Source organism: Physeter macrocephalus, unplaced genomic scaffold (genome assembly GCF_002837175.3).
Source record: "Physeter macrocephalus isolate SW-GA unplaced genomic scaffold, ASM283717v5 random_786, whole genome shotgun sequence".
NCBI classification, from domain to species: domain Eukaryota; kingdom Metazoa; phylum Chordata; class Mammalia; order Artiodactyla; family Physeteridae; genus Physeter; species Physeter macrocephalus.
Genome location: NW_021146072.1, coordinates 17,337 through 39,591, shown reverse-complemented (window position 1 = coordinate 39,591; position 22,255 = coordinate 17,337). Strand labels below are relative to the sequence as shown.

The following is a 22,255-nucleotide window of genomic DNA, read 5'->3' as shown; positions in this document are numbered from 1 at the left end:
TTACTTCACTCTGTATGACAGACTCTAGGTCCATCCACCTCACTACAAATAACTCGGTTTTGTTTCTTTTTATGGCTGAGTAATAGTTCATTGTATATATGTGCCACATCTTCTTTATCCATTCATCTGTCAATGGACACTTAGGTTGCTTCCATGTCCTGGCTGTTGTAAATAGTGCTGCAATGAACATTGTGGGGCATGTCTCTTTTTGAATTATGGTTTTCTCAGGGTATATGCCCAGTAGTGGGATTGCTGGATCACTCACTCCTAAATTAAACCACTCGTGCTTCCTCTTTAAAGTCACGTAAGCATCTCTGTCACACCCAGATCCTCATTTATCCGCCAGAATTGCTTGAACTGCTCCTTTTATTAAATTTGATTCCATTAAATAACTGGTTAATGGTTCTCAGTAAGATGAACTGGGCTCACGCTCTCCCTCTTGTCTGAATGAAACAGATGAGCAGCTGGGGAATTTCTGCCTGGAACCTGGCTGCACCTGCCCCAGAGGCCTGTGCAAACCCTTGGGCCACATCATCAAGGAGTTGATGTCCAGGGCTCGAGGTGAAGGACTGGAGCTGGGCCCATGGGCTATACCACATGGACATCAGGGCTTTCTCTTATGTTAAGGAAACAATGTTTTTCACCAGACTCTGCTGGGACACAAAATAAGTGAGTCAGGCCCCAACCTGAAGGCGTTGACAGTCTATGGAGAGGACAGTTGTAATGTGGTGGGTTAAGTGCTGAGATGAAGGAACATGGAGGGAAGAGAGGAGGAGCCCTTGATCCAAACTAGGGTATCCAGGAGGGCTTCCTGGAAGAGGAGTTTTGCTGAGAGCAAATTGCTTATGCCTCTGCCTGGCTGAAATCCTTCAGCAGCTTCCCACTGCTGCAAGGACAGACAAGAGTTTATGTGGCCAAAGGGCCTCCCTAACCCTGTCATATGGCCCATCCCAGGGCTCCTGCTCCCCGACCCCATGAATATCCATCAAGTTCCTGTCCAGTCTCCAGGCCTCCTCAGATATTGTCTCTGTTGTGTGGGATACGTGCCCTCCCCAACCCCAGGACCCCAGAGATGCTCTCTCCCAGTGCTCCTCCCAGTTCTAACAGCATTCCTGTTTCCATGTGTGTCTGTTTGGGTCTCACTCCATCCTACACTGTCACCTCGGTCAGGGCAGGGATCCAATCTTGCAGGCCACCGCTCAGCTCAGGCCCAGTAACTGCACTTGTTTGAGTTGATTAGTGCATGAAGTAGAGGCTCAGATTCTAGGAGCCAGTCTGCAGGAAATGTGAGCAGGGAAGGATCTGGTTGGCCCAGGAGGGCTGCGGGGAGGGCAGCGCAGGTGAGGTGTGGCCGGGAGGTGAGCAGAGGAGGGCTGGGTGAGCCTCAGGAGGAAGCTGGTCTTACCCTGAGGGCGTCTTAAGCAGCCCTGGAGGGAGAGCCCCCTGGCCGGTGTAGCAGGCAGGCTGGCAGTAGGGAGACTTCCTAGGAGAGAGAAGACAGGCTGGATGTGTCTAGGGCCTCACCAGCAGGGTCCACGCTGGCTTCTGAGGCCGCGTTACAGACTCACGCCAGCTTCCCCACTGGAAGCAGCGTGTGACCTGAGGTTGGGGAGTGGCTGAGGTGCCATGTCTGTCCCAGCTTGTGCCACAGAACACAGTGTTGGACGGGCAGGCCTGCGACTGTGAGACAACAGCCCGGGACAGCTAAGCTGACCCAGGGAAAGCTCTGCAGAAGCTCAGAGAGGGTCCATGAGGCAACCTTGCGGTATGAAGAACAGAGCCCCTTCCTACAGAGCTGTAGATGAGCCCTAGTCACTGAGCCACACGACACATTGTTAAGAAGCTTTAGTCAACCTGGAGCCACTGTGACCCTGTGTGCTGGCCTGAGGGTCTTCTGAGGAGCCTGGCCAGCCCAGGTTCAAACCCCAGAGCACTCCTATTCAGGTGTGTGACCCAACAGGACACGTCATCTGCTGGGGCTTCCCTGTGAAAGGAGAGCTGTGGTCCCCAAGAGAGGCCCCTGCCCCTACCTGGCTTTAGAGGGCCTCCATATCACACACACGTATCCAAATGCAAGAATTTTTTTTTTTTTTTTTTTTTAGTCTTGTCAGAAAGTCTTTGAAAGTTCTGGAACTGGGTCAGCACAGGGATATAAGGTAGAGAGACTTGTATGTGTGTTGGGGCGTCAGACTGAGCCAGGCTCCATCCCAAATCCTGGAGGGTCTGGTCTTTCCAGGAAGCCCAGACCAAGCCCGACTTCTGCCTGCTCTGTTCAGAAGACCTTGGCAGCCCTTGGGGCCGTAGGCAGGGCTGAGCTTCCCTCTCTAGAAGGTGATCCCTGGGGAGTGGACTGCAGGGCCTGCTGGGAGGTGGCAGGGGGAAGTATGTTGGGCCCTGTGTGTAGCTTGATCTCTAACCTTTAAATATTTAGATTTGTGGCATGCCCTGGGTCCTGCAAATGTTGGAAGTGGCCTTTAAAAAGATAATTACGGTGGAGATGCCCAACACAGACCTTGGCACACAGCAGGGCCTGATGATGGCAGCAGGTGGCTCCGTGTTGTCAAGCTCCCCCGGCTCTCATTGGCTGGGTGTGGCTTTCCTCTGCAGCATCATGGCCCCTTCCCCGAGGGCCATCCCACAGCCCCACCCCCTGGACACATACCCCCCTCGGCCAAGTCCCCGAGGACTCCTGAGCGAAGCTTCCCAGAGGCTGAAGAGCACAGTATGAATATTGCATGAATAATAATAACCCACCACTTAGCGGTTATGCAACGCTTTCCTCTTCCACGATGCTTTACCATCATTAATTAGTTATTCTGCACTGTTTCCAGCCTCCCCTGTTCTCTCTGCAAAGGTGGGCCCTGAGACTCACTCCTGAAGACAGGCCTTCTCTGGTCCGAAGCGCCTATGTTGAGTGGGTGGGCTGTCCCCTAGATGGAATACCACAGCCTTCTAGAGGCAACAGCAGAGACCTGGGACCATCTCCTTTCTGACCTGAGCGCCCCTCCAGAGCAGCCTTCTGGTATGCTCTGCCCCTGCCTGTCCCTTGTCCCCTGGAAAGCTGAAGACCCCGTGTCAAGCGGTGGCTGAGTGCTCGTGGAAGACGGTTCCTGCCCTCACTTCAGTCTGTGCTCCCCCCAGTCTGTGAGGGGATCCTCGCAGCCACGCTCCGTGTGTGGCCGGGCAGGCTTCCCATGGGCACCCCCGTTGCTGAGAGGCCAGCGAGCTGGGAGCCATGAGGGGTTCCAAGTATCATTCCTTCCCACCCACCATGGGGGCATAGGTAAGTTTCATGCCCTCCCCAGAGACATTCAAAGATGGAGCGAACCCCTCTACTGGTGAGTGTAGAGTTGGCTGGGTGTTCCAGCTGTGGGACCTCTGACCCCAGCCTCCCTGGACATCACCGCCCACCCCACCAGGGCAGCCCCAAGCACCTCTGACTCCCTTGAGTTTCAGCAGCTCGCCTGCCAGGTGTGATAACATTTACATGTCGCCACTCCTGGCCAGCATGGACCTGGGGCTCCGTAGGGGCCCTGCTCCTTTGGGAGCACTCCCTAGGCCTAGAGCACCCTTGGTTCTACCTTGGGCCGGGGCTGGCTCCCTGCCTCCAGCCCCTCCATTAGCCTGGAAGGGTATTGCTCAGTTTGGCTTCTGTAGCTGAGTGTTTTAATCCCAGTGTGTGAATCTTTAAGAATTAATTAGCAAAGATTGCTCAGGAAAAACAAAGTGGGCATAAGTTTTGATACCGTCTGGTCACCCACCATTATTGTTTTCCTCTTAATTATGAGGTTATTTCTAGAAGCTGGAGTCATTTTCCAGAAGCTGGAGTCATTTTCCCTTGCATTTGGTTGCCTTGAGTGGGCTCCTCCATCTTTCTGGTGGCCCTCTGTGGCCTCCTGCTTCCAGCTCCTGCCCAGGGCGGCCCTGTCCTGGCTGCCTGTCCCGTCCCCATCCTCTGGAAAGCCTGGAGAGCCTCAGTTTACCTGTGCCCCCTCGCTGCTCTGACCCACTGAGCCAGCTTCTTTATTCCCAAGCCCCTGCACCCCCTTGGGCCTCCTGGCCTTCGCTGGCACCTCTTCCTCTGCTGGGGCACCTTCCCTACCTGCCTCCATCCCCCTCTCCCCCACCCTCTTCACTAGCTCCTACTTGTCCTTTTGTTTTTAATTTAAATAGTGCTCACTCCAGGGGACCTTCTTGATGTCCCCAGGCTGGGTTAGGTGCCCCTTGGTCCTCCTGGACGCTAACGGCTGTGTGTTTCCGTGTGTTAGCAGGGACCCCCTGCATAGAATTCCTTACTCACTGCCCATCTTCCAGGAGCCAGGGCCCACGGCAGGCCGGGGCCTGGGCAGTCCTGTGCTAGGTTTGGGAGCAAGTGCTCTGTCTGGCTCAGTGTGCTCTCTTGCCTGGATGGGGATCCATGGAAACCAAGGCGCTATTCCCAAGCTCCCAGGCCCATCGTGGAGCCGTCTTTGCTTTGTTCTCCTGGATCTTCTGTTTTCCTTCTGCTTTCCATCTCTCAAACCTGTGCAGCTCTGCAGGTTTGGGTTCTGCCCCAAGTCTAGGTGCTTTCACAGGAAGAAAGGAACGCCAGCAGCTGTGGGAGAGGAGTGGCAACGTCCTGTTTACGTGAAGTTTGACAGTTGCAGCTTCTTTACTGAGACCAGAAGAGGGTATCGAGGAAGAGCGATTTCAAGGTGGTTTCTAGGCTTGTGAGCAGGGTGCCTGATGTTCCTGCAAGTCACAGCCATGTCAGAGGAAGGCTCTAGACCCCAGCGCAAACCCAGCAGCCGCTGGGAGCAGGGCTGCTGCATAACCCAGGCCAACTCAGAGTCTGGCATCCTGCTCAGGAGAGGACTGAAGCCTCCATTCTGTATTTGGGCCTGGTGTGCCTAATTTCCAGCACCAAACAGCCCCAGGGCGGGGCAAGAGGGCCAGGTCCACCGACCTTGTTTTTCTGAGAAGCAGACCCATGGTGAGCTCTGAAGAGGGAAGGGGTTGCCAGCACCCACAGCCCCCAAACTAGCCCAATTAGAGAAGCGTGCCCTGGGTTCCACTGGGACCCCAAGGTCAGCTTCCATTGCAAGGAGGCTTCGGGACAAACAGACAAAAGAAAGAGCTGTCTGGGTGAGTCCCTTCTATGTGTCAGGGGCTGAAGGCCCCATTTTCAGGTGAGAAGAGTGAGGCCCAGGCTCAAACCACGGTGTGAAGCATAATTGGGCCATCCCCTTTCACTCTTCACTTCCAATCCCCTTTCTAATCCTCCCTCCCAGTAGGATCTGGCTGTGCGGTACTTGGACCCCGGGCCTCAGGTGCATCCACACTGATGGCAGCCACATGTCCCATCTGTGTTCCACACGTGTTCCACGAGTGTTCCTGGTCTCAGAGTCTTAGGAGCAATGCTGTCACTAGATTTGTTTCTCTGTGGCTGAACTTTACTTCCTCCTGAGCCCTGTTATTACTACAAAATTGATTTTATCACTGCAAACCACTTCTGGTTTAACAGTAATTTGGGGGTAACTTTCCCATCAGTTCAAGATTCTCCCCTTTTACCTTCTGCTTGCATCTCCCAGGAGGAGAAACTAAGTTCCAAGGAGTCTCACATGTCATCCTGGTCCTGGGGAGAAACGGCTCACTGGGGCTATCTGAAGTGTGTCCTTCGTGCCACAGAACACCCTTCGGGGGCAAGGGCAGGGGTGTGACAAGGTTGCGGGGGGATCCTGACCTGACAGAGAGGAGGGGGCCTCCAGAGGAAGTGGCTTTGTGCTATGCCTTGGAGGATAAGAGCTTTCCATAGGGACAAAAAAGGTATTGCATCAAAAAGCAGCATGTGCAAAGGCCCAGAGGTGCACAACCTTGCTTAACTTGCAGATCCTAGTTGGGTTTATTTGAGGCTGTGCTGTGAGCTCCTCGTTCGCAGCCAGCACCCTCTGCTGTGTGAAGGCCCTGCCACCTAAGTCATTAGGATGCTTCTGATTGCAGGTGATATTTACATAGCTCAGAAAAGATAAAGAAGGTGTTTCCTTATTGAGGGGCTGAGAATTCAAGAAGAGGTGCTTCAGGCACAGCTGGATCCAGGGGCTCAAAAGCCATCTTGAACTTGGTCTCAGCCTGACCCTTTTCTGTGGAGGCTTCAGTCTCAGCAGGTTCCCTCCACCCCATGGGCCTCCCTCCACCCCTCAGTTACCAATTCCAGAAAGCACTCCTCTTTCTTAATATTTTCCCCAAAGTCCCAGAGTTGAGTCTCACTGGACTGAGTTGGATCACCCGTTGACCAGTCCCTGCTGACAGGAAGAAGTAATACCTGATTCATCAGGGATGGTTCACAGGTCCGTCCTGGAACTGGCCTCGAGGGAATCTCAAGGAAGTGGTTCCCCACAGGAAAGCCAAGGTGCTGCCTGCAGCCGAGGGGCCAGGAAAGGTGGGCAGGCAAGTGTGGCAAGGCCGGCCCACACACCCCCGTTCAGACTTTCTCCAACTCCTGGAGGCTGAGGTTTGCAGGAAGATGCCAGACATCACCCATGACACTCTGATCTTTTCTTCAGTGTAAATCTTGTCTCCCCGTCACTCTGCAAGCTCCTTCATGGGGGACCAGGGTCTTGGGTTGCTCTTGGATCCCCCTGGTCACCAGGGCCACGTGGAGCACAGTGGCAGGTACTTCATTCCTATGTGTGGATTCTGTTGGGGGAGGAAGGATGCCTTTTCTAGACATCTGAAACCCCTTCCTCGAATTGAGGACATTGGAATTTATGCGATCTAAACTTAGGAGCCATTCTGCAATATTTAAGTTTCAAGATGAAAATGGCCAGGCATCAATTGACAAACACTTAGGGCAGCCTCTCCCTATTTTTAGGTCGGATACTTATAGAACGACATCTGCGAGCATGCACGCCCACTGCCCCACAACTGGAAACACACAGCCTGATTCTGCCCAAATAAGGGTGTCGAAGAGGGCCAGCTCCCACGGAGGGTGGACCCAACAGGTGTGGACAGCACGGGAGGTCTGAATGGCAGGGATGGGCTCTCAGCGGGTCAGATTCCAACTGAGATTGGGCAGGCCACCCTGTGCCTTCTGCTCGCTCTCTGGGGCAGCCCTGCTGCTGTCTTCCTCTGAAGGCTGCCCCCCCCCAGTACTGGGGGGAGGGGGACGGAGGGAGCCTCCAGGCCTCAGGACTATTTAGCTTGCAGGAGATTCCTTCCTGTTGTGAAACCACTTGCAGAGAGCAGGCTGTGCTCTGCAGGACTGAGGTGGGAGGGGCTGCAGAGAGGGGAGTGGGACACTGGCTGTTTGGCAGGGAGGGGTGGAGTGTCAGGTCTCTGTCAGCAGCGTGTCCAGATGGGGCCTGAGATGGAAGGGCGACTCTAGACTCAGAGCCAGAATAGTGTCTTTGCGCATCTTAGCAAAAGGCACCATCCTCTGGGCAGGGGTAGCCTCAGGTGTGTGGCTTGGTGAGAGCTCCTGGGCCCGATGTGGCACACATGGGGACAATGTGGGTGGAGGCCCTGGAACCTCAGCGGGCCCAGCTAGAGGCAACTCCCCTGATCTCTGCTCTAGGCAGCAGCAAAGGCCATGCCCTAAGACCTTGGCTCCTGCCCTCTGCACCTGGTTCAGTGTGGATGGTCCCAGCCAGGAGTGCCGGTGGTCAAGCCAGATTTGGGCAGCACTGTGCCTACTACAGCCCTGTGAATCTACCAGTCAGAGGGTCCCTGCCTGCCCCCCAGGACACCAGCCTTGGTACTGCCAGCCCCTGCTCAGCCCCCTTGGACTGTCCCCTGGGTTTGAGAGACTGTCTTCTGGATGCTAAGCTCCCAAATCATGTTTGCACGAGAGAACCCAGAGAATTTCAGCAAAGAAAGTGTGGCGTGGCTTCCTCATGGGTCTCTCACAGACCTGAATGCAGGAGTAGTCAGGGGGCTTCCGGCTGTGCTTGCAGACCAGCCCCGCTAGGGCCATTCATCCTCCAGCTACTTTGCGGCGCCAGGGGAAATCAGTGCTGGGGACTCGTAGGGGTCTACGGCCCAGGAGGGACTCCCCCGGCTGATGACCCTGGCAGGAGGCAGGGGTGTGGGCAGCTGGGCACACGTGTGCTTCTGACAGATCCTCATCCAGGGGCTCTGAGAGCACAGGGCCGAGCTGGGGAGGAGGGCGGCATGGAGGATTTCCCTCCCCGAGGAGGGGAAAGGCTGCCGCCGAGTGGCTGTCTGGCTGGCTAGCAGGAATTACAGGGATGGGATGTGGCTGGTGGAGTGCACAGCATGGCCCACTGCAGCTGTCAGGGCAGCAGCCCCATGGAGGGCACTCACTCAGTCTCAGACCTTGGACCTCTGGCCCGGGAGCCTGTTCGGAGCCAGGGACTAGGGTCAGCCTCCCACCGTGGGGTGGACCCAGGATGGAGCATGGAGGGAGGTGTCTAAGGGGCCTGAGCCTGTTGGGAGTGAGAGTGGGTGCTGAGCTGAGCCTAGGATCCCTGCCAGGCAGGGGCAGAAAGAGCAGAGCGTTCAGGATGATGCATTTGGTCGGTAAGGTTGATGCAAGATGCTGGGCAGCTTGGTGAGGACTGGGGCCTGGTGCTCTCGCTGAGGCCAGGGCCACACTTTTCTGGAAGCCAGATGTTCTTTCTCCCCTCTCCTTCTCAGCCCCCTTGTCAGTGGTCTGGGCTTCTCCGGCAGAGCCTACGTGTGTGTCCCACTGTCCCCATGTCTCCTTGTATCTCTCTGGCTCTCTGACTCTTTCCATCTCACTTTTTCTGATCTGTGTCCTTTCTTCTTTCTCTGTTCAAGTTTCATCTTGAGCTCATACAAAGTTTTTATGCTGCATGATGGTCAGAGAGATGGTCACTCGGGGAAGACCCCCAAGGGGGAACCCAGGAGAGATGTCTGTGTGTGAGGGGGGCAGGGGAGAGGCTGTCCCTTAGTGGGCCTGGCCTCACGCACTTGTGCCCGCCCTGCCCCGTCCCCTGTCTTCTGTCCAGTAAATGCAGTGCAGAGCAGACTGGTGTCAGAAAGGCCCCAGCGTGAGCACACAGCACACACAGCTCTGTGTTTCTGGCATCAGGCCGGAAGTCGGCTCCATTCGGTGGCTTTAGCAGCCCAGCCCTACCATGTGTGAAACACAAGGCTTTGTCCCATCCCTGGAAAGGTTTACAACCTGACTGGAGCGGCAGGATTAAGGTGAAGAATTAATGTAAAGAGACAATGAAGCTCAAAGGGGGCTTCAAAGAACTGACAAAAACCAGGGTCATATTGTGTTGTGAGGTGTGGGTGAGTGGATGGGCCCCACGTGGGACCATCAATGACAGAAGTCACCAGATTTCCAAGAAGACTTGTGATTAGAACCAGGCTGTGTACTTTTGCTTCAGAATCTTCCAGCTTTTTCAACACCAAGTGAGGCCACCAGAAAAACCCTAAACTCCATTACGATGGTCCCTTCCCCACCAGTGCACTCAGAGTGAAGATGTCTTCTGTGGAGTGTCAACCCAACCCCTGGGCAGCACTGAGCATGGTCAGCAGACCTGGCCATGTGACATCTTGCTGCTTTGGTGAGCAAGTGCTTCAGTCACCACTGACCTACCTCCAGGAGGTCAGGACTCAGGAGGTGGACCTCTCCTGGAGCTAAGCTGGGGAATATGTCGTCCCTCTCAATGAAGTCACCCGCTCTCTTTTAGGAGAAACAGGGGTGTTTTTGCTGCTTCTGCCTGTGCCTGGAAGCTTGAACCCGAGATTCAGCTTTGGGCCTCACCGTCTACCTGCCCCTGCCTCAGCCCTCCAGCCCTTGGCCTTGATGGTTTTTGCATCACTCTATTTGTTAGTCGCCTGGGAATTTAGTTTGCAGGGCATCACGGGGCTCTGGGTACGGGTGGCAGGGCTGCCACTTTCCACTCCTCTTGACCCTTGGGCACATCTTCAAGTTCTCAATGCCCGGGTTCTTCACTCATCAAACGGCAGTGATGACTGTGCCTGTCTCACAGAGTTGTTGCTGTCAGTATTAAATGTATTAATGCAAGTTCTGCCCCCTGTGAGTAAGTGGCCAGTTAATGTACACTTCCCTCTCCAAAGCCCATGGCTCTGCCTTAGCTTTTCTAGGGCCCATCTTCAGGGATCAAGGCCCAGCTTGTGAGCCACGACTCATGTCTTAAGGTTTCAAGCCCAGGCTAGAAGACTGAGACGCCCCTTGCAGCGTGCTCTATTACCATCGTCCAGTCATTCGCCAAATGTCTATTAATATGTGCCACATCTTTTTTATCCATTCACCTGTCGATGGACATTTAGGTTGGTTCCATGTCCTAGAGAGGTGGGCTAGGGAGGGTAGGAGGGAGGCTCAACAGGGAGGGGATATGGGGACATGTGTATGCATATGGCTGATTCACTTTGCTGTACAGCAGAAACTAACACAGTATTGTGAAGCAATTATACTCCAGTAAAGTACTATTTTTAAAAATGTCTATTAATACCTCCTGTGTGACAGGCACTGTGTCACGTGCTAGAGGTAGAACACGCCACAGGGCACTGTACAGCTCTGTGGGGAGACCAGCCAGGAGACGCATCAGTGGGTTAATAGCTGAGAAGCTCTGAGGACAGTGCCTGGCACACAGCAGTGCCATGTAATGTTCTTAAATAAATCGTGTGGTCACTTACGATGGGTAAGTACAGCCGCTGTGGAACACCCAGAGGGGCAGGTAAGCCAGGTGTGGGGCGTCAGGAGGAAGTGACACAGAACTAAGATGAGATGGAGGATAAGAGGGGAGAAGATGGGGCTGGGCAGAGGGCATGGCCCAAGGGCAGCCGATACCCCGGCCTGAGGGGGGAGCTGGAATCAGTGCAATCTGGCTGCAGTGAGAGGGCTCCTGGGAATGAGGAGGAGCCTAAAAAGGCAGGCAGCTCGGTGCTTTGTGACCACCTAGAGGGGTGGGATAGGGAGGGAGACGCAAGAGGGAGGGGATATGGGGATATATGTATATGTATAGCTGATTCACTTTGTTATAAAGCAGAAACTAACACACCATTGTAAAGCAATTATACTCCAATAAAGGTGTTAAAGGGCTTCCCTGGTGGTGCAGTGGTTGAGAGTCCACCTGCCGATGCAGGGGACACGGGTTCGTGCCCCGGTCTGGGAGGATCCCACATGCCGCGGAGTGGCTGGGCCCGTGAGCCATGGCCGCTAAGCCTGCGCGTCTGGAGCCTGTGCTCCACAGCGGGAGAGGCCACAACAGTGAGAGGCCCGCGTAACGCAAAAAAAAAAAAAAAGAGGCAGGCAGGGGTCACAGTGTGGGTCTTAGAAACCATGTTAAAGACCTGGTCTCACTTTAACTGCACCTCAAAAAAATTGTTAACCTAAAAATAAAATCACTTATAAAATGAGTGAAATAAAAAGCAGTCTTCTAATAGGAACGAAAGAAGGATTGGGTTTAACTGAACTCAGCGGAACCTCACTACTGGTTTTGCAGGGGACTCTAATGTCCTAGCAAGGCTCCCAGACACTCCATGGCAACGAGATGCCACCACTGTGCTCCTGAGGGTGGTAGCCCAGGGGGAGGGCTTCCTGTGCTAGGCTTGCCCAGACCTGTGGGCATGGGTGGTTGGGGACAGGGGTTGCGCCCATACCCCCTGGCCTGTTCTTGCCAGAAGTTCTGTTCTAAGCAGACTCTGGGTTTTCTGTCTTCGCAGATGTTGGAGCAGCTCAAGTGTTAGCAACGGGCCAGCCTGCTGGGGCCAAAATTGGTAGGTGGCTGCCCAGCTGATTCTGGGTGCAGGGCGGAGGGGCAGGAGGAGGTACCCTGAAAGGCCCGGGCGGGTGGGATGTCCTGGTAGGGTTTCCTGCCGGTCATCATGGAACCGAGGCAGTGTTCACCCCCAGGCCTGCCTGAGTGGCTAACACAGCTTCATCCCGGAGGTGTGGTGCTGCAGGAGAGCCTGTCCTCGAAGGGGACTTGAGTCGTCAGGGTCACCTCCATCCACTCTCAGTGGCTGCGGCCACGAGCCCGGGACAGCAGGATCTGCCCGGCTTCCGTGGCCTGGCCGGTGTCTCTCTCCACACGCATGGTCCCATCCTCTCTCCACCTCAGGGCTCCGCTCACCAGGCAGTGCCGCTTGCATGTCACCTCCTCTGGGAAGGCTCTTGGCTCCCAACTGGCCCGCCCCAGTCACCTGGCATTCAGGTGAGCTCTCGTCTTCCGCTGCTGACCACAGGCTCCTCAAGGTGGTGTCAGGGACTCATTCATTTGCCTTTAGCGCTCAGCAGAGCAGGCAATCAGCACACATGCCACGAGTGAACCGATGAAGGAATAAGTGAGGAAGGCTACAGGAGGCCAGAGAAACGAGCCATCAGCCACTTGGGAATGATTTCCACAGCTGAAGGGACCATGGATGGAGTTCCAGGAAGAGGAGATGGGGTGTGGGTGGAGGTTCAGGGAGGGGATGTGTGCTCCCAGGAGAGTGGAAAATTAGGCCGGCCTCAGTGAGTTGGACTGTGACTTTGAACTTCATCCTGATGTAAAGAGAGCTGTGGAAGACCTTTGCAGTGTGGTGACTGATTGAAGCCCCTTGTTCAATTCCTCCCTGCCCTTCAGATTTCAAATCCGCCATCATTGGGATTGCTGTGGGCTTCGCCATATCGGCCAGCTTCCTGGTCCTGAAGATCTGCAGGATCAGGAAGCACTTGTTTGATAATGATTCCTCCAAACAGAGAAGCACTAACGTGGGCTTCAATGGTCAGGAAATTATGCTCAGCCCCATCTCTACCTTTGCCTGAGACAAGACATGACCTGGCCAGTCACCTGGCGTGAGGCTCTGAGGGCAACACTGGCTGGAGAGAGAATAAAAAACATGGGTTGAAAAGAAATGCAGCGACCTCTCTGTGTCTCTGTCTCTGTCTGTCTCTCTCTGCTTCTCTCTCTCTCTCTGTACTTTTCCATTTAGTCATTCTTGAGATTCCTAAGAATCAGCTTTCCTGCAGTAAAGGTGGGGAAGGGAGCTGAGTTGGCTTCAGGCAGTAATTTCTATTCTCTTACTCATATAGTGTGATCAGATGAGATCGATCCCGGGAGGTGACGAGGCTGCTGCTGGCATGGGTGGGTGGTGGGAAGTGTGGCTGGCACTGCCCACCTGGACCAAGTTGCACTTTTTTTCATAAATTGGGCAAGTCCTACACTGAGAAGCTCTGAGCGTATCCTCATGATCCAAACAGAGCTGGGCTTACGTGAACCCAGCGTGGTTCTCCACATGCCGTGGCAGCCACGGAGAGGTGCGTCCCATGCAGACGCTGAGCACTCAGTTTGTGAGTTTTGACAGCAAAATGTAACATTGATTCGCACCCCTTTTCTCTCAAGGTGGGACCTGCAAAATCCATTCCCCGTATAAGACTGCTTAATGGGATGGTGATGCAGTTTTTCAGAGGATGAGGAGGAAGGACCCTCACCATGTATCTGGAAAATATGATTATTACCTGTGAAAATGTGCAGAAGGGGGCAGAGAGAGCAGGAGACAGCACTCAGGAGATTCCAGGGTGTCCAACTGCACAAGCAACTTTTTTGGTCATAGGAGTTCACTTGCCGTTGATTTTGTATCACTAGGAATATGAGGGGAGAGAAAAGTCTCTTCATCACACAGCAGGAGATGTTCTAGATCTCCTAAGGGCAAGAGGGCCCAGGATCTGTAAGGAGCGGGGAGGAGAGAAGCGACTGGCAGGGGTGGGTGGGCGGTGTCTCTGGGGAAGCCTCAGTTTCACCCATGTGCTGAGCTAGAGGGCTCAGTGAGGGACCAGATGGAGAAGCTCCGACTGTGCCAAAGGGGAGGGGGCAGAGCACTCAGCTCAAGACCACCCCCCCCAGTGACCCCAACCCAGGGAGCCTCTCAGCAGTGCCCAAGTCAGGCGGCTCCGACCCCTCCTGCTGGCCTGGCACTGAGTGAGCTGCTTCACCATCGCAGGGCCCCATTCCTAATGCCCTGCTTTCTCTGTTTAGACAGCATCGAGCTAAAGAAGAGAACTCCAAGGTAAGGTCTCTGCCAACTTGTGACTGGTACTTTCCCTCCTGTTTTATCCATCCTGATCCATCGCCTGACATCTTAGCTCCTTTCTGCAGTTTGAAACTCTTCCTAGGGAGCTAAGATGTACCACACAGCACCCTCTTCTCGCTCTCCCCTCCTCTGGGCAGTGGGCAGGTGTCATCTGAGTGGGGAGACCACAGGGAATGGTAGCCAAATGGAGCTTGGGCTCCCTTCTCCACACTGTGGGTTAGATTTTGCCCTACCTCCTGCTCAGAGTCATCCCAGTGCATCTCCCGCTCTCAGGATCATGTCCCCAGCTCCTGCCATGTCCCAGTTGGGAAACCACATGTGTTCTGCCCCCAGCTACCTGGCTTCCCTGCTACCACCCAGCCACACCACTCTTCTGCATAGAGCCTATTTGCTCCAAGGACAATCCTACCTCAGGACCTTTGCACTTGCTCTTTTGTATCATATGGAGTGCTCTGCACCCAGAGAGCTGCAAGCTACTGCAAAGGCCTCTGGAGCAAGGATCTGAGTGATATCAATGAGGCAGCTGGCCCCGGGGGCTGAGTGAAGGTGCAGGCAAATCCAGAACAGCCAGCGTTTGTCGGGGTGGGGAGGTCCTAGCTGGGGGATGCCCTTTGGGAAGTAGGTGGTAGAGCAGGTGTGGGCAGTGGGCTGGGGGTGTGTGTGTTGGTGACTACCTTTTTTAAACATGGTAAGTCTGAGGCTTCTGGAGACCTCCAAGTAGAGGAGCTGTTTAGTGAGTGTCTGGCATTCAGGACAGATGTCTGGGCTGTGTTGTTGTATGCGGGCCTCCCTCTGTTGTGGCCTCTCCCGTTGCGGAGCACAGGCTCCGGACGCGCAGGCTCAGTGGCCATGGCTCACGGGCCCAGCCGCTCCGCGGCATGTGGGATCCTCCCAGGCCGGGGCGCGAACCCGGTTCCCCTGCATCGGCAGGCGGACGCGCAACCACTGCGCCACCAGGGAAGCCCGGTGACTACCTTTTTTAAACATGGTAAGTCTGAGGCTTCTGGAGACCTCCAAGTAGAGGAGCTGTTTAGTGAGTGTCTGGCATTCAGGACAGATGTCTGGGCTGAGACACGGTGGTGGGCTTTTAGAGGGATGCAAAGCACAATCTCCCCCTCCAGTGCTTCGCTGGGACCTGGGGCTTGGTAAGTACAAAGTAGCATCTCTTGAAGAAATGGGTGGATCTGTGGATGAAGAAGAGATGGATGTGTGGTATGCGGCCATCAGGGGGATGCCCTGGGGATGAGCTGCAAATGGATTTTTTCAAGACTTTCACTTTCTGAAGGATCTGCCCTCCTTCAGACTTTCCAGTTTCTGGCAGAGATTTCTGAGTGTGAGGCCCTAAAAGCATGTTTCATCAACTCTATCTCCAAGCATTGCCTCTCTCTGTTTCTGATACTCATTGTTTCTCTGTCTCTTTCTGTCCCATTTCCTGTCCTCCCCCTCTACTGTCTCTTTGGCCACCCCACAGGGGCCTGGACTGGGGGAGTCAGGTGTGATTAGGATGACCATTTACCTTATCATCAAATCAGGACTTTTTGAGACTGGAGAAGAGACACTACTGTACTAATAATAGTGTCAGGATGATGGACGTAAACCCACGCTGTCCTAGGAAAATCAGGCTGTGGTCATCCTAGGTTTGGGAGGCCTGGGAGGCATGGTCTCCAGGTCCTGGGGTGGCCGCACAGCTGTCCTCTAACTGGCAGTGTCACCTCCTCTTGCACCCAGGGTTCTCACAGAGGGGAGTAGGTGCCCAGCTCTGGGGGATTTTGGAAATGTGTGGTGGAATTGAGGGCATTTGGGGCTGGGGTAACCACGGATGCCATGTGTCCCATCTCATATGCACACGTTCACACACACACCCAGACCCACACTGGCTAAGTTGTCCCATTTCTCTTTCCAGAAGAAACACGCTGAGCAGCTCCCAAATGTCACCAAATCCATGACCCACTCATGCAGGAAAGTAGAATTCCAAGTCAGCCAATGCCCCTCCCTTTCCCCGCCCTAAGGGCCCTTCTCCCTGGGCAGCTCTACCTTCTTCCAGGCCTTGGGGGATTGGTGTAACGACAGGTTCCCCTGAGCGTGCAGCTGCCACCACTCGCCAGGAGGGCATCCTCGTCCCAGCTCACCCAGGGCAGCACTCTGACTGCTCTCTCACTATAAAATCAGGGCAGACTGGCCTTTACCAGGGGCTCTAACAGGGCTTTTGGCAGTCTGGGTCAGGGGAGGCAATGGACTAAGTCTGGAAGGATGAGGAGGATTAGCTCTTGATGGTAGGGGTGAAGGGACCTGGGAATGCATAGATGAACCCCAGGCTCAGGACCTGCATTACCTTTGGGGGCCTTTGGGGTCTCTGGAGTGGGGAATGTAGGATAGGGGTCAGTTTTGGATGGTTGTGGGCGGAGATTCTGACCACAGCATGGTCTCAGGGGCCCTCTGCTGGGTGACTGAGGCACCCTGGCGTGCGGCTGAGGGCTGCTGTGGCCAGCTCTGGTCCTGTGTCAGAACAATCGAGTGGACAGGCAGAGAGTCTGGCAGAGTGATCTCACTACCCACGGTGAGCGATGCTGTCTTGACCCTCCAAACCGCCCACACGCATCAGAGGACACTTTGGGTTAACGAGTCGTGCTTTGGAAGCTCCAGGGCCCCTGGAAGTTTCCAAAACTGTTGCAAACCCTGATTCAGGGACATCTTAGTCATGGAATTGACAAAACTGAAAGATTTCACAATGCCTAATGCTTAATCCTGGTCCACGTGTACATGCATATGTGCGTGCTAGTGGGGGGAGGGGAGGCGATTATGTGATGACTCAAAATGAAGGCCTGACACGCACATGTGTGTGTGTGAAGATGCTGCTGTGAACAATACAAAGCAAACCAATCCAAAAGCATTGTTGAACGAACAGTCACTGTGCTTTTAGGTTCCTACATATGATCGTGTTAGGGAGCAGCTCCGCTTTGTATGTTTGGACATTCTGAATTATTTTGATACATCGGAGCTGTAGGAGGAGATTTCCATAACCCAGGCGAGGTGGCTGCCGTAGTCATTCAACAGTAAGCACTGCGAGAGTGAAGTACAGGAAAGGGAACGTGAAGGGTGCAGGAGGAAGGCAGGGTGCGGAGGAAGGGAAGGAACGGATGAAGGATGGGGAGAGGCGGGTGGCTGGGAGTTAATGGCTGGACGGGAGTCCCACCTCCATCTATTCCCCCACCGTGTGCAGGAACTGTTCTCAGCATGTATCACACCAGAGCTTCTCTGCACAGAAGGAAGCACAATTCAAGTTTCCAAAACTGACACTAGATGGAGTCAGGCTGAGTCGGGAAGAAGTTAGACCCGAAAGAAAAAGCAAAGGACAAGCAAGCCATTCTCCTGTAGCAGAACGTTGCCCGTGCTTTCCGTCATCTAGGAATGATTCAGTGAACATCCTGTCCTTCTGTTTTGCATGTTAAACCTCGACTTCTCTGAAAGGTGAGTTGTAAGAGTGATGGATCGCTCTTGCTGAAAGGAGGAAAGGCAGTCCCTCTCTTGTCCTGCGCTGGCTGGTGGCTCTCCTGCACGCCCCCGACAGGACGGGAGGGGGATTGCTAGCCATGGGCCAGAATTCCTGTTGCCAGGATGGCTGTGAGACCAGGAATCAGCGTCTCTTTGGGACAGCTAATATGGGGGTACTTTGGCAAGATTTTAAATGAAGCTGCGGGGTGTTTGCCTGATTAGATCTGAGAAAATTGGGTTTTAACAGCAAGATAAATTTTATCTTATTTGATTTGATTTTCCAAGACCTTCTCTTTGACAGAGGCCAATCAACCATTAGCCAGCTTAGTCCATTTGATGGAAAAAAAATTCCCAAAATTTTCTTTGTGTCATCAAGCTATCAGTTTGGCAGAAGTGTCTGCTTTTCAGCGCAGCTGTGGGGTCTCAGAGTGGACAAGCCTGAGTGTGCAGGGCAGCCTTCATGAAGGGGGACAGGATCCTAGGCTGCTGGCTGAAGGAGCCCTGCTCCCAGGAAAGGAGGCACGTCCTCCAGGTTTCTCTGAATAGTCGGTTCACAACTCATTTCCCCTAGTCCTGCTTTCCTGCACCTCAGCACCACCCATGTGCTCTCACAGTCCTTCTTTTTGAAAAATCTTCAAAGCCACAGAAGAGTTGAAAGAACAGTGCAATAAAAACATCTCACCTTTCACCTAGATCCATAAATTAACATTTTGCCCTGCTTGCTTTGTCTCTGTGTACATAACTTTTTTCTGATTCATTTAAAAACTAATATAAATATTATGATACTTCACCCTTAAATACACCATGTAGCTCCCACATAATCACAGTACAACAACATGAATGGTAAGAAATGAATGGAAATGGGTGGTAATTTGATAGCATCATCTATTACACAGCCTGTATTCAAATGTTTCCCAAGGATCTCTTATATTTCTATTTTTCCAAGCCAGGAGCCACTGTACTGGATTTTGTCCCTTTTTAGTCTCTCTCGATGTTGCCTTCTCTCTCCACGGCACTGTCAGTTTTGAAGTACGTAAGCCATTCGTCTTTCATGATGTCCTGTTTTCTGGATTTATCTGACTGTTTCCTCTTGAGCAGATTCAAACTGGGAATTTCGTCAGGATTGCCTCAGAGGTAACATTGCGTATGTATCTTTCAGTGCATTGCACCAGGAGGCACATGACCCCGGGCTCTCTCAAGGTTGGTGTTGCTGCTTTTGATCACTTGGTTAAGTAAGCAACAGCTAGATCTCTGCATTGTAGAGAGAAAACCCTGCCTTTGTAATTAGTAAATAATAGAAGGGGTGGGACTTTGAGATGGTGGGAACACCCTGACCCCAATAATTCTTCACCCAATGATTTTATATCTGTTCATGATCCATGTTTGAATCAGTTATTGCATTGGGGGGTTACAAAGTACTGAGTTTCTAGTTCCAGAATTCCTTCTACATTTAATAGCTGCATTCTTCTAGAAAAAGACTGTCCTCTTCCCCTTTTCTCTTTCTTGTTGAACATTATTCCTATGGACTTCAATGCACTATAATTCATCACCATCATGAATCTTTTTCATGCTCAAATTGTCACAAGTTATCAGTACAAGTCACTTCTTGGTGGGTTTAGACAGGACCCCAGTAGTCATCGAGCATTTCCTAGACTTCTGACACAACACAATGACCCAGGCTCACCTTGTACTGTTCCTGCTCAGACCCGGAATCACCCATTTTCCCTCGGCCCATGTTTTTCTCCTTCTCCTCCTCCTCCTCTTTCTTTTTGATGTGGAATAGTTTTTAGAAACCAAGATCTGGGCACAATGTGTGCTCATGGCTATTGAAGCGTCATCGCTTGTAGGCCCTCTCAATGGACAGTCAGCAAATGTATATTTAAATCAAAAACTCAATGCCATAAGGTTCTTCTTGAGATTTCCTCATTCTATATTTCTATTTTGCCTCCTCTAAAGTGAAAATTCTGTTCCCCAGCCATATAAATATTTTTACCCATTTGCTCTACCCTATAATACACACAAAATACGTAATTCCAGAATTACAACACTGTACGACTACAAATTCGCTTAAAAATTTCTTCGCAGGGGCTTCCCTGGTGGCACAGTGGTTAAGAATCCGCCCGCCAATGCAGGGGACACGGGTTTGATCCCTGGTCCAGGAAGATCCCACATGCCGCGGAGCAACCAAGCCCACGCACCACAACTACTGAGCCTGCGCTCTAGAGCCCATGAGCCACAACTACTGAGCCCACGTGCCACAACTACTGAAGCCCGTGCGCCTAGAGCCCATGCTCTGCAACAAGAGCAGCCACCGCGGTGAGAAGCCTGTGCGCCGCAAGGAAGAGTAGCCCCCCTCACCACAACTAGAGAAAGCCTGCGCACAGCAATGAAGACCCAATGCAGCCAAAAATAAATAAATAAAACAAATAAATTTTTTTTAAAAATTAGAAAAAATTTTCTTTGCAGTTCTTTGTTCTTAGAATTTAGTCCTCCATGTGTACAGAGTATTGTGTTAAAAAAGAATTAACTATTTTCTCAATGTGGTTTTGATATCAATTTGATATAGTGTTAGAGACATTTGTTTCAGTGTATATGCTGGTTTTAGTTTCCTTTCTTAATCCTTTTAGTTTAATTTTACTTTTTGAGTATGTGAAACATGCATATGGTTCAAAACTAAAAACATGTAAACAGGCAAACTCAGAGACATTTTGCTCTCATCCTGTCCACTCCACCCTGCTCCCACTCACTGCTTTGAGGTAATTAATCCCAATTGTTCCCATTTTATTCTTCCTGTGTTCCTTTTACAAAAATATATTTAATTAAAATTTTTTTACATATATACAATCTTTATAAAGTTAGATAAGTGTTTGTATATGTACATCTATGTATGTATATATATATATATATATAAATATATATTATTCTGGTTCTTATATGGGTTTATTTTTATTTGGATCTCTGATTCATTTGGTATGGTATGTGGTATGAGATATAAATCCAATTTCATCTTTTTCCCAAATATCAATCCAGTTATTTCAATATCATTTTTCAAAACCACCCTATTTTCCCCAGTGTTTTACTTGCCACCTTTATAATGTTCTAAGTTTCCACATATGTTTGGATATTTCTAGACTTCATGGTATTCTCCAATGGTATTTGTGATTATTCATGTGCTATTACCACACTCTTTCTTTTGGTGGCTTCATGTATGCTCTATTACTTGGTGGGGCTGGTTCCTGCACACCCTGCTATTCTGTTTTAGCTATTCCTGTGTATTTGTTTTTCCATATAAACTTTACAGTCAACTTCAAAATCTAGCTACAGAAACAAACATTTTGGTATTTTTATTGGAGTTGCATTATGTTCACATATTAAATTGAAGACAATTGGCTTCTTTATGATATTACCCTTCACTGACAAGAAATATATTTTTTACAAGTCTGTTTTTTTGCTTGTCTCAGGAGAGTTTTCAGATTTTACTCTTATGGATTTTTCACATTTCTTGTTAAGTTTACTTCTAAATATTTTATGGTTTTTTTGCTTTTGTAAATGGAATTTCCCATTATGTCTCCTACTTGTTCATTGATTTCTTATGGATTTTTTTTTTTGGTGTGTTAACATGATAGCAGCTACCTTATTGAATGCTTTTATTGTTTTGTTCATTTTCTTCTTGATCTCCTTGAGTTTTCATCATATTATGTCATCTGCCAAATTGTAGATCTTCTCTCCCAATTCTTAAGCCTCTAATTGTTTTCTCTTCTCTGATTGCATTGGCTAAAACCACCAATGTTAAATAATAGTGGAAACAGTGAGTATACTTGTCTTGTGCCTGATCTTGGTGAAAAATCCTCTAGTGGTTTTCATTAAGTAAAATGTTAGCTTTAGGGCTAAAGTACGCATGTTTTATCATGTTACGGGAATACCCATCAATTACGACTTTACTGAGTTTTTCAGGAATGTGTGTGGGATTTGGTCAAAAGACTTTTCAGCATTAGCAGGCATTAACTTATCCTCAGCATTTATATCCTGGGATAGTCCCAGGCAAACCAGGACATATAGGCACCTTGTTACTAGTTTAGTTTTTTCCTTTTGTCCTTGTTGGTCTGCATGATTTTTGGAGGCTGTGGTGGAAGATTTGGGTTTAGGCCGCCACTATGATCTTAGAGTCTCTAAAAGTCTCTTTCTCTTCCTCTTGATGCCCAGTCCATGTCTGCAGCCTGATTCATTTACTAGTCCAGCCAGCAGATGCTATCCCAGCCTCTGCCCAGCTTATCTTTTCCTGCAGGTTATGTCTGGATCTCTAGGGGCTGGTGGCACACCTGTTTGTAGAGAAATCCCTTTCCTGTCAGAGAACAGTTCCTCAGTGTGGTAACTCACAAGTGCCACTTCCCCAGCTCAGGGACAGTGGGGGTGGGAGGAGACTGCTCTCCTGGTCTGCCCATCTTCTCTGGGCATCGGTATCTCAAGTGCAAATGATGACTAGGTCCAGCTACTTTCGATCCTCTCCTTAGCAACACCTGAAGGGGTCATTTCAACTCAGGAATTTTTAAAGATAATAGGAGGGATAAACTTTCTGTTAAGCCCCTGGACCTCTAGACCGGCCAAGTCAAACTCTTTGTTCTTCTGGACCCACCAGAATTTATTTTTTTTTATTTTTTATTTTTTTCTGTGGTATGCGGGGCTCTCACTGTTGTGGCCTCTCCCATTGCGGAGCACAGGCTCTGGACGCGCAGGCTCAGCGGCCATGGCTCAC

The 22,255-nt window shown here is 51.4% G+C and overlaps 1 protein-coding gene across 13 annotated transcripts; it reads left to right on the top strand.

Annotated features, from left to right (window-relative positions):
* The first annotated feature begins 10,543 nt into the window (after positions 1-10,543).
* Positions 10,544-19,903, top strand: TMEM273 (transmembrane protein 273). 13 transcript variants are annotated; one of them, XR_008616785.1, is made up of 7 exons: positions 10,544-10,637; positions 11,662-11,715; positions 12,060-12,152; positions 13,956-13,986; positions 17,231-17,478; positions 18,601-18,702; positions 19,588-19,903. XR_008616785.1 is itself a non-coding variant. In XM_028486295.2 (4 exons), the coding sequence occupies exons 1-4, from the start codon at positions 10,634-10,636 to the stop codon at positions 13,968-13,970; spliced, it is 303 nt and encodes a 100-aa protein (XP_028342096.1). In that variant the 5' UTR covers positions 10,544-10,633; the 3' UTR covers positions 13,971-14,645. The 13 variants fall into 13 exon arrangements, 5 of the variants coding, with proteins under 5 accessions (XP_028342096.1, XP_028342094.1, XP_028342095.1 ...); XR_008616783.1 differs by adding an exon at positions 18,453-18,531 and having other exon boundaries at positions 11,662-12,152; positions 18,662-18,702; XR_008616784.1 differs by adding an exon at positions 18,449-18,531 and having other exon boundaries at positions 11,662-12,152; positions 18,662-18,702.
* Positions 19,904-22,255: the final 2,352 nt, after the last annotated feature.

Coding starts and splice junctions, on each gene's coding strand:
- TMEM273 (XM_028486292.1), top strand. CDS start 10,634: ATGGGTAAGTACAGCCGCTGTGGAACACCCAGAGGGGCAG. Junction 10,674..11,661: donor TGGAACACCCAGAGGGGCAG/GTAAGCCAGGTG, acceptor CTGTCTTCGCAG/ATGTTGGAGCAGCTCAAGTG. Junction 11,716..11,958: donor GCCTGCTGGGGCCAAAATTG/GTAGGTGGCTGC, acceptor ATCCACTCTCAG/TGGCTGCGGCCACGAGCCCG.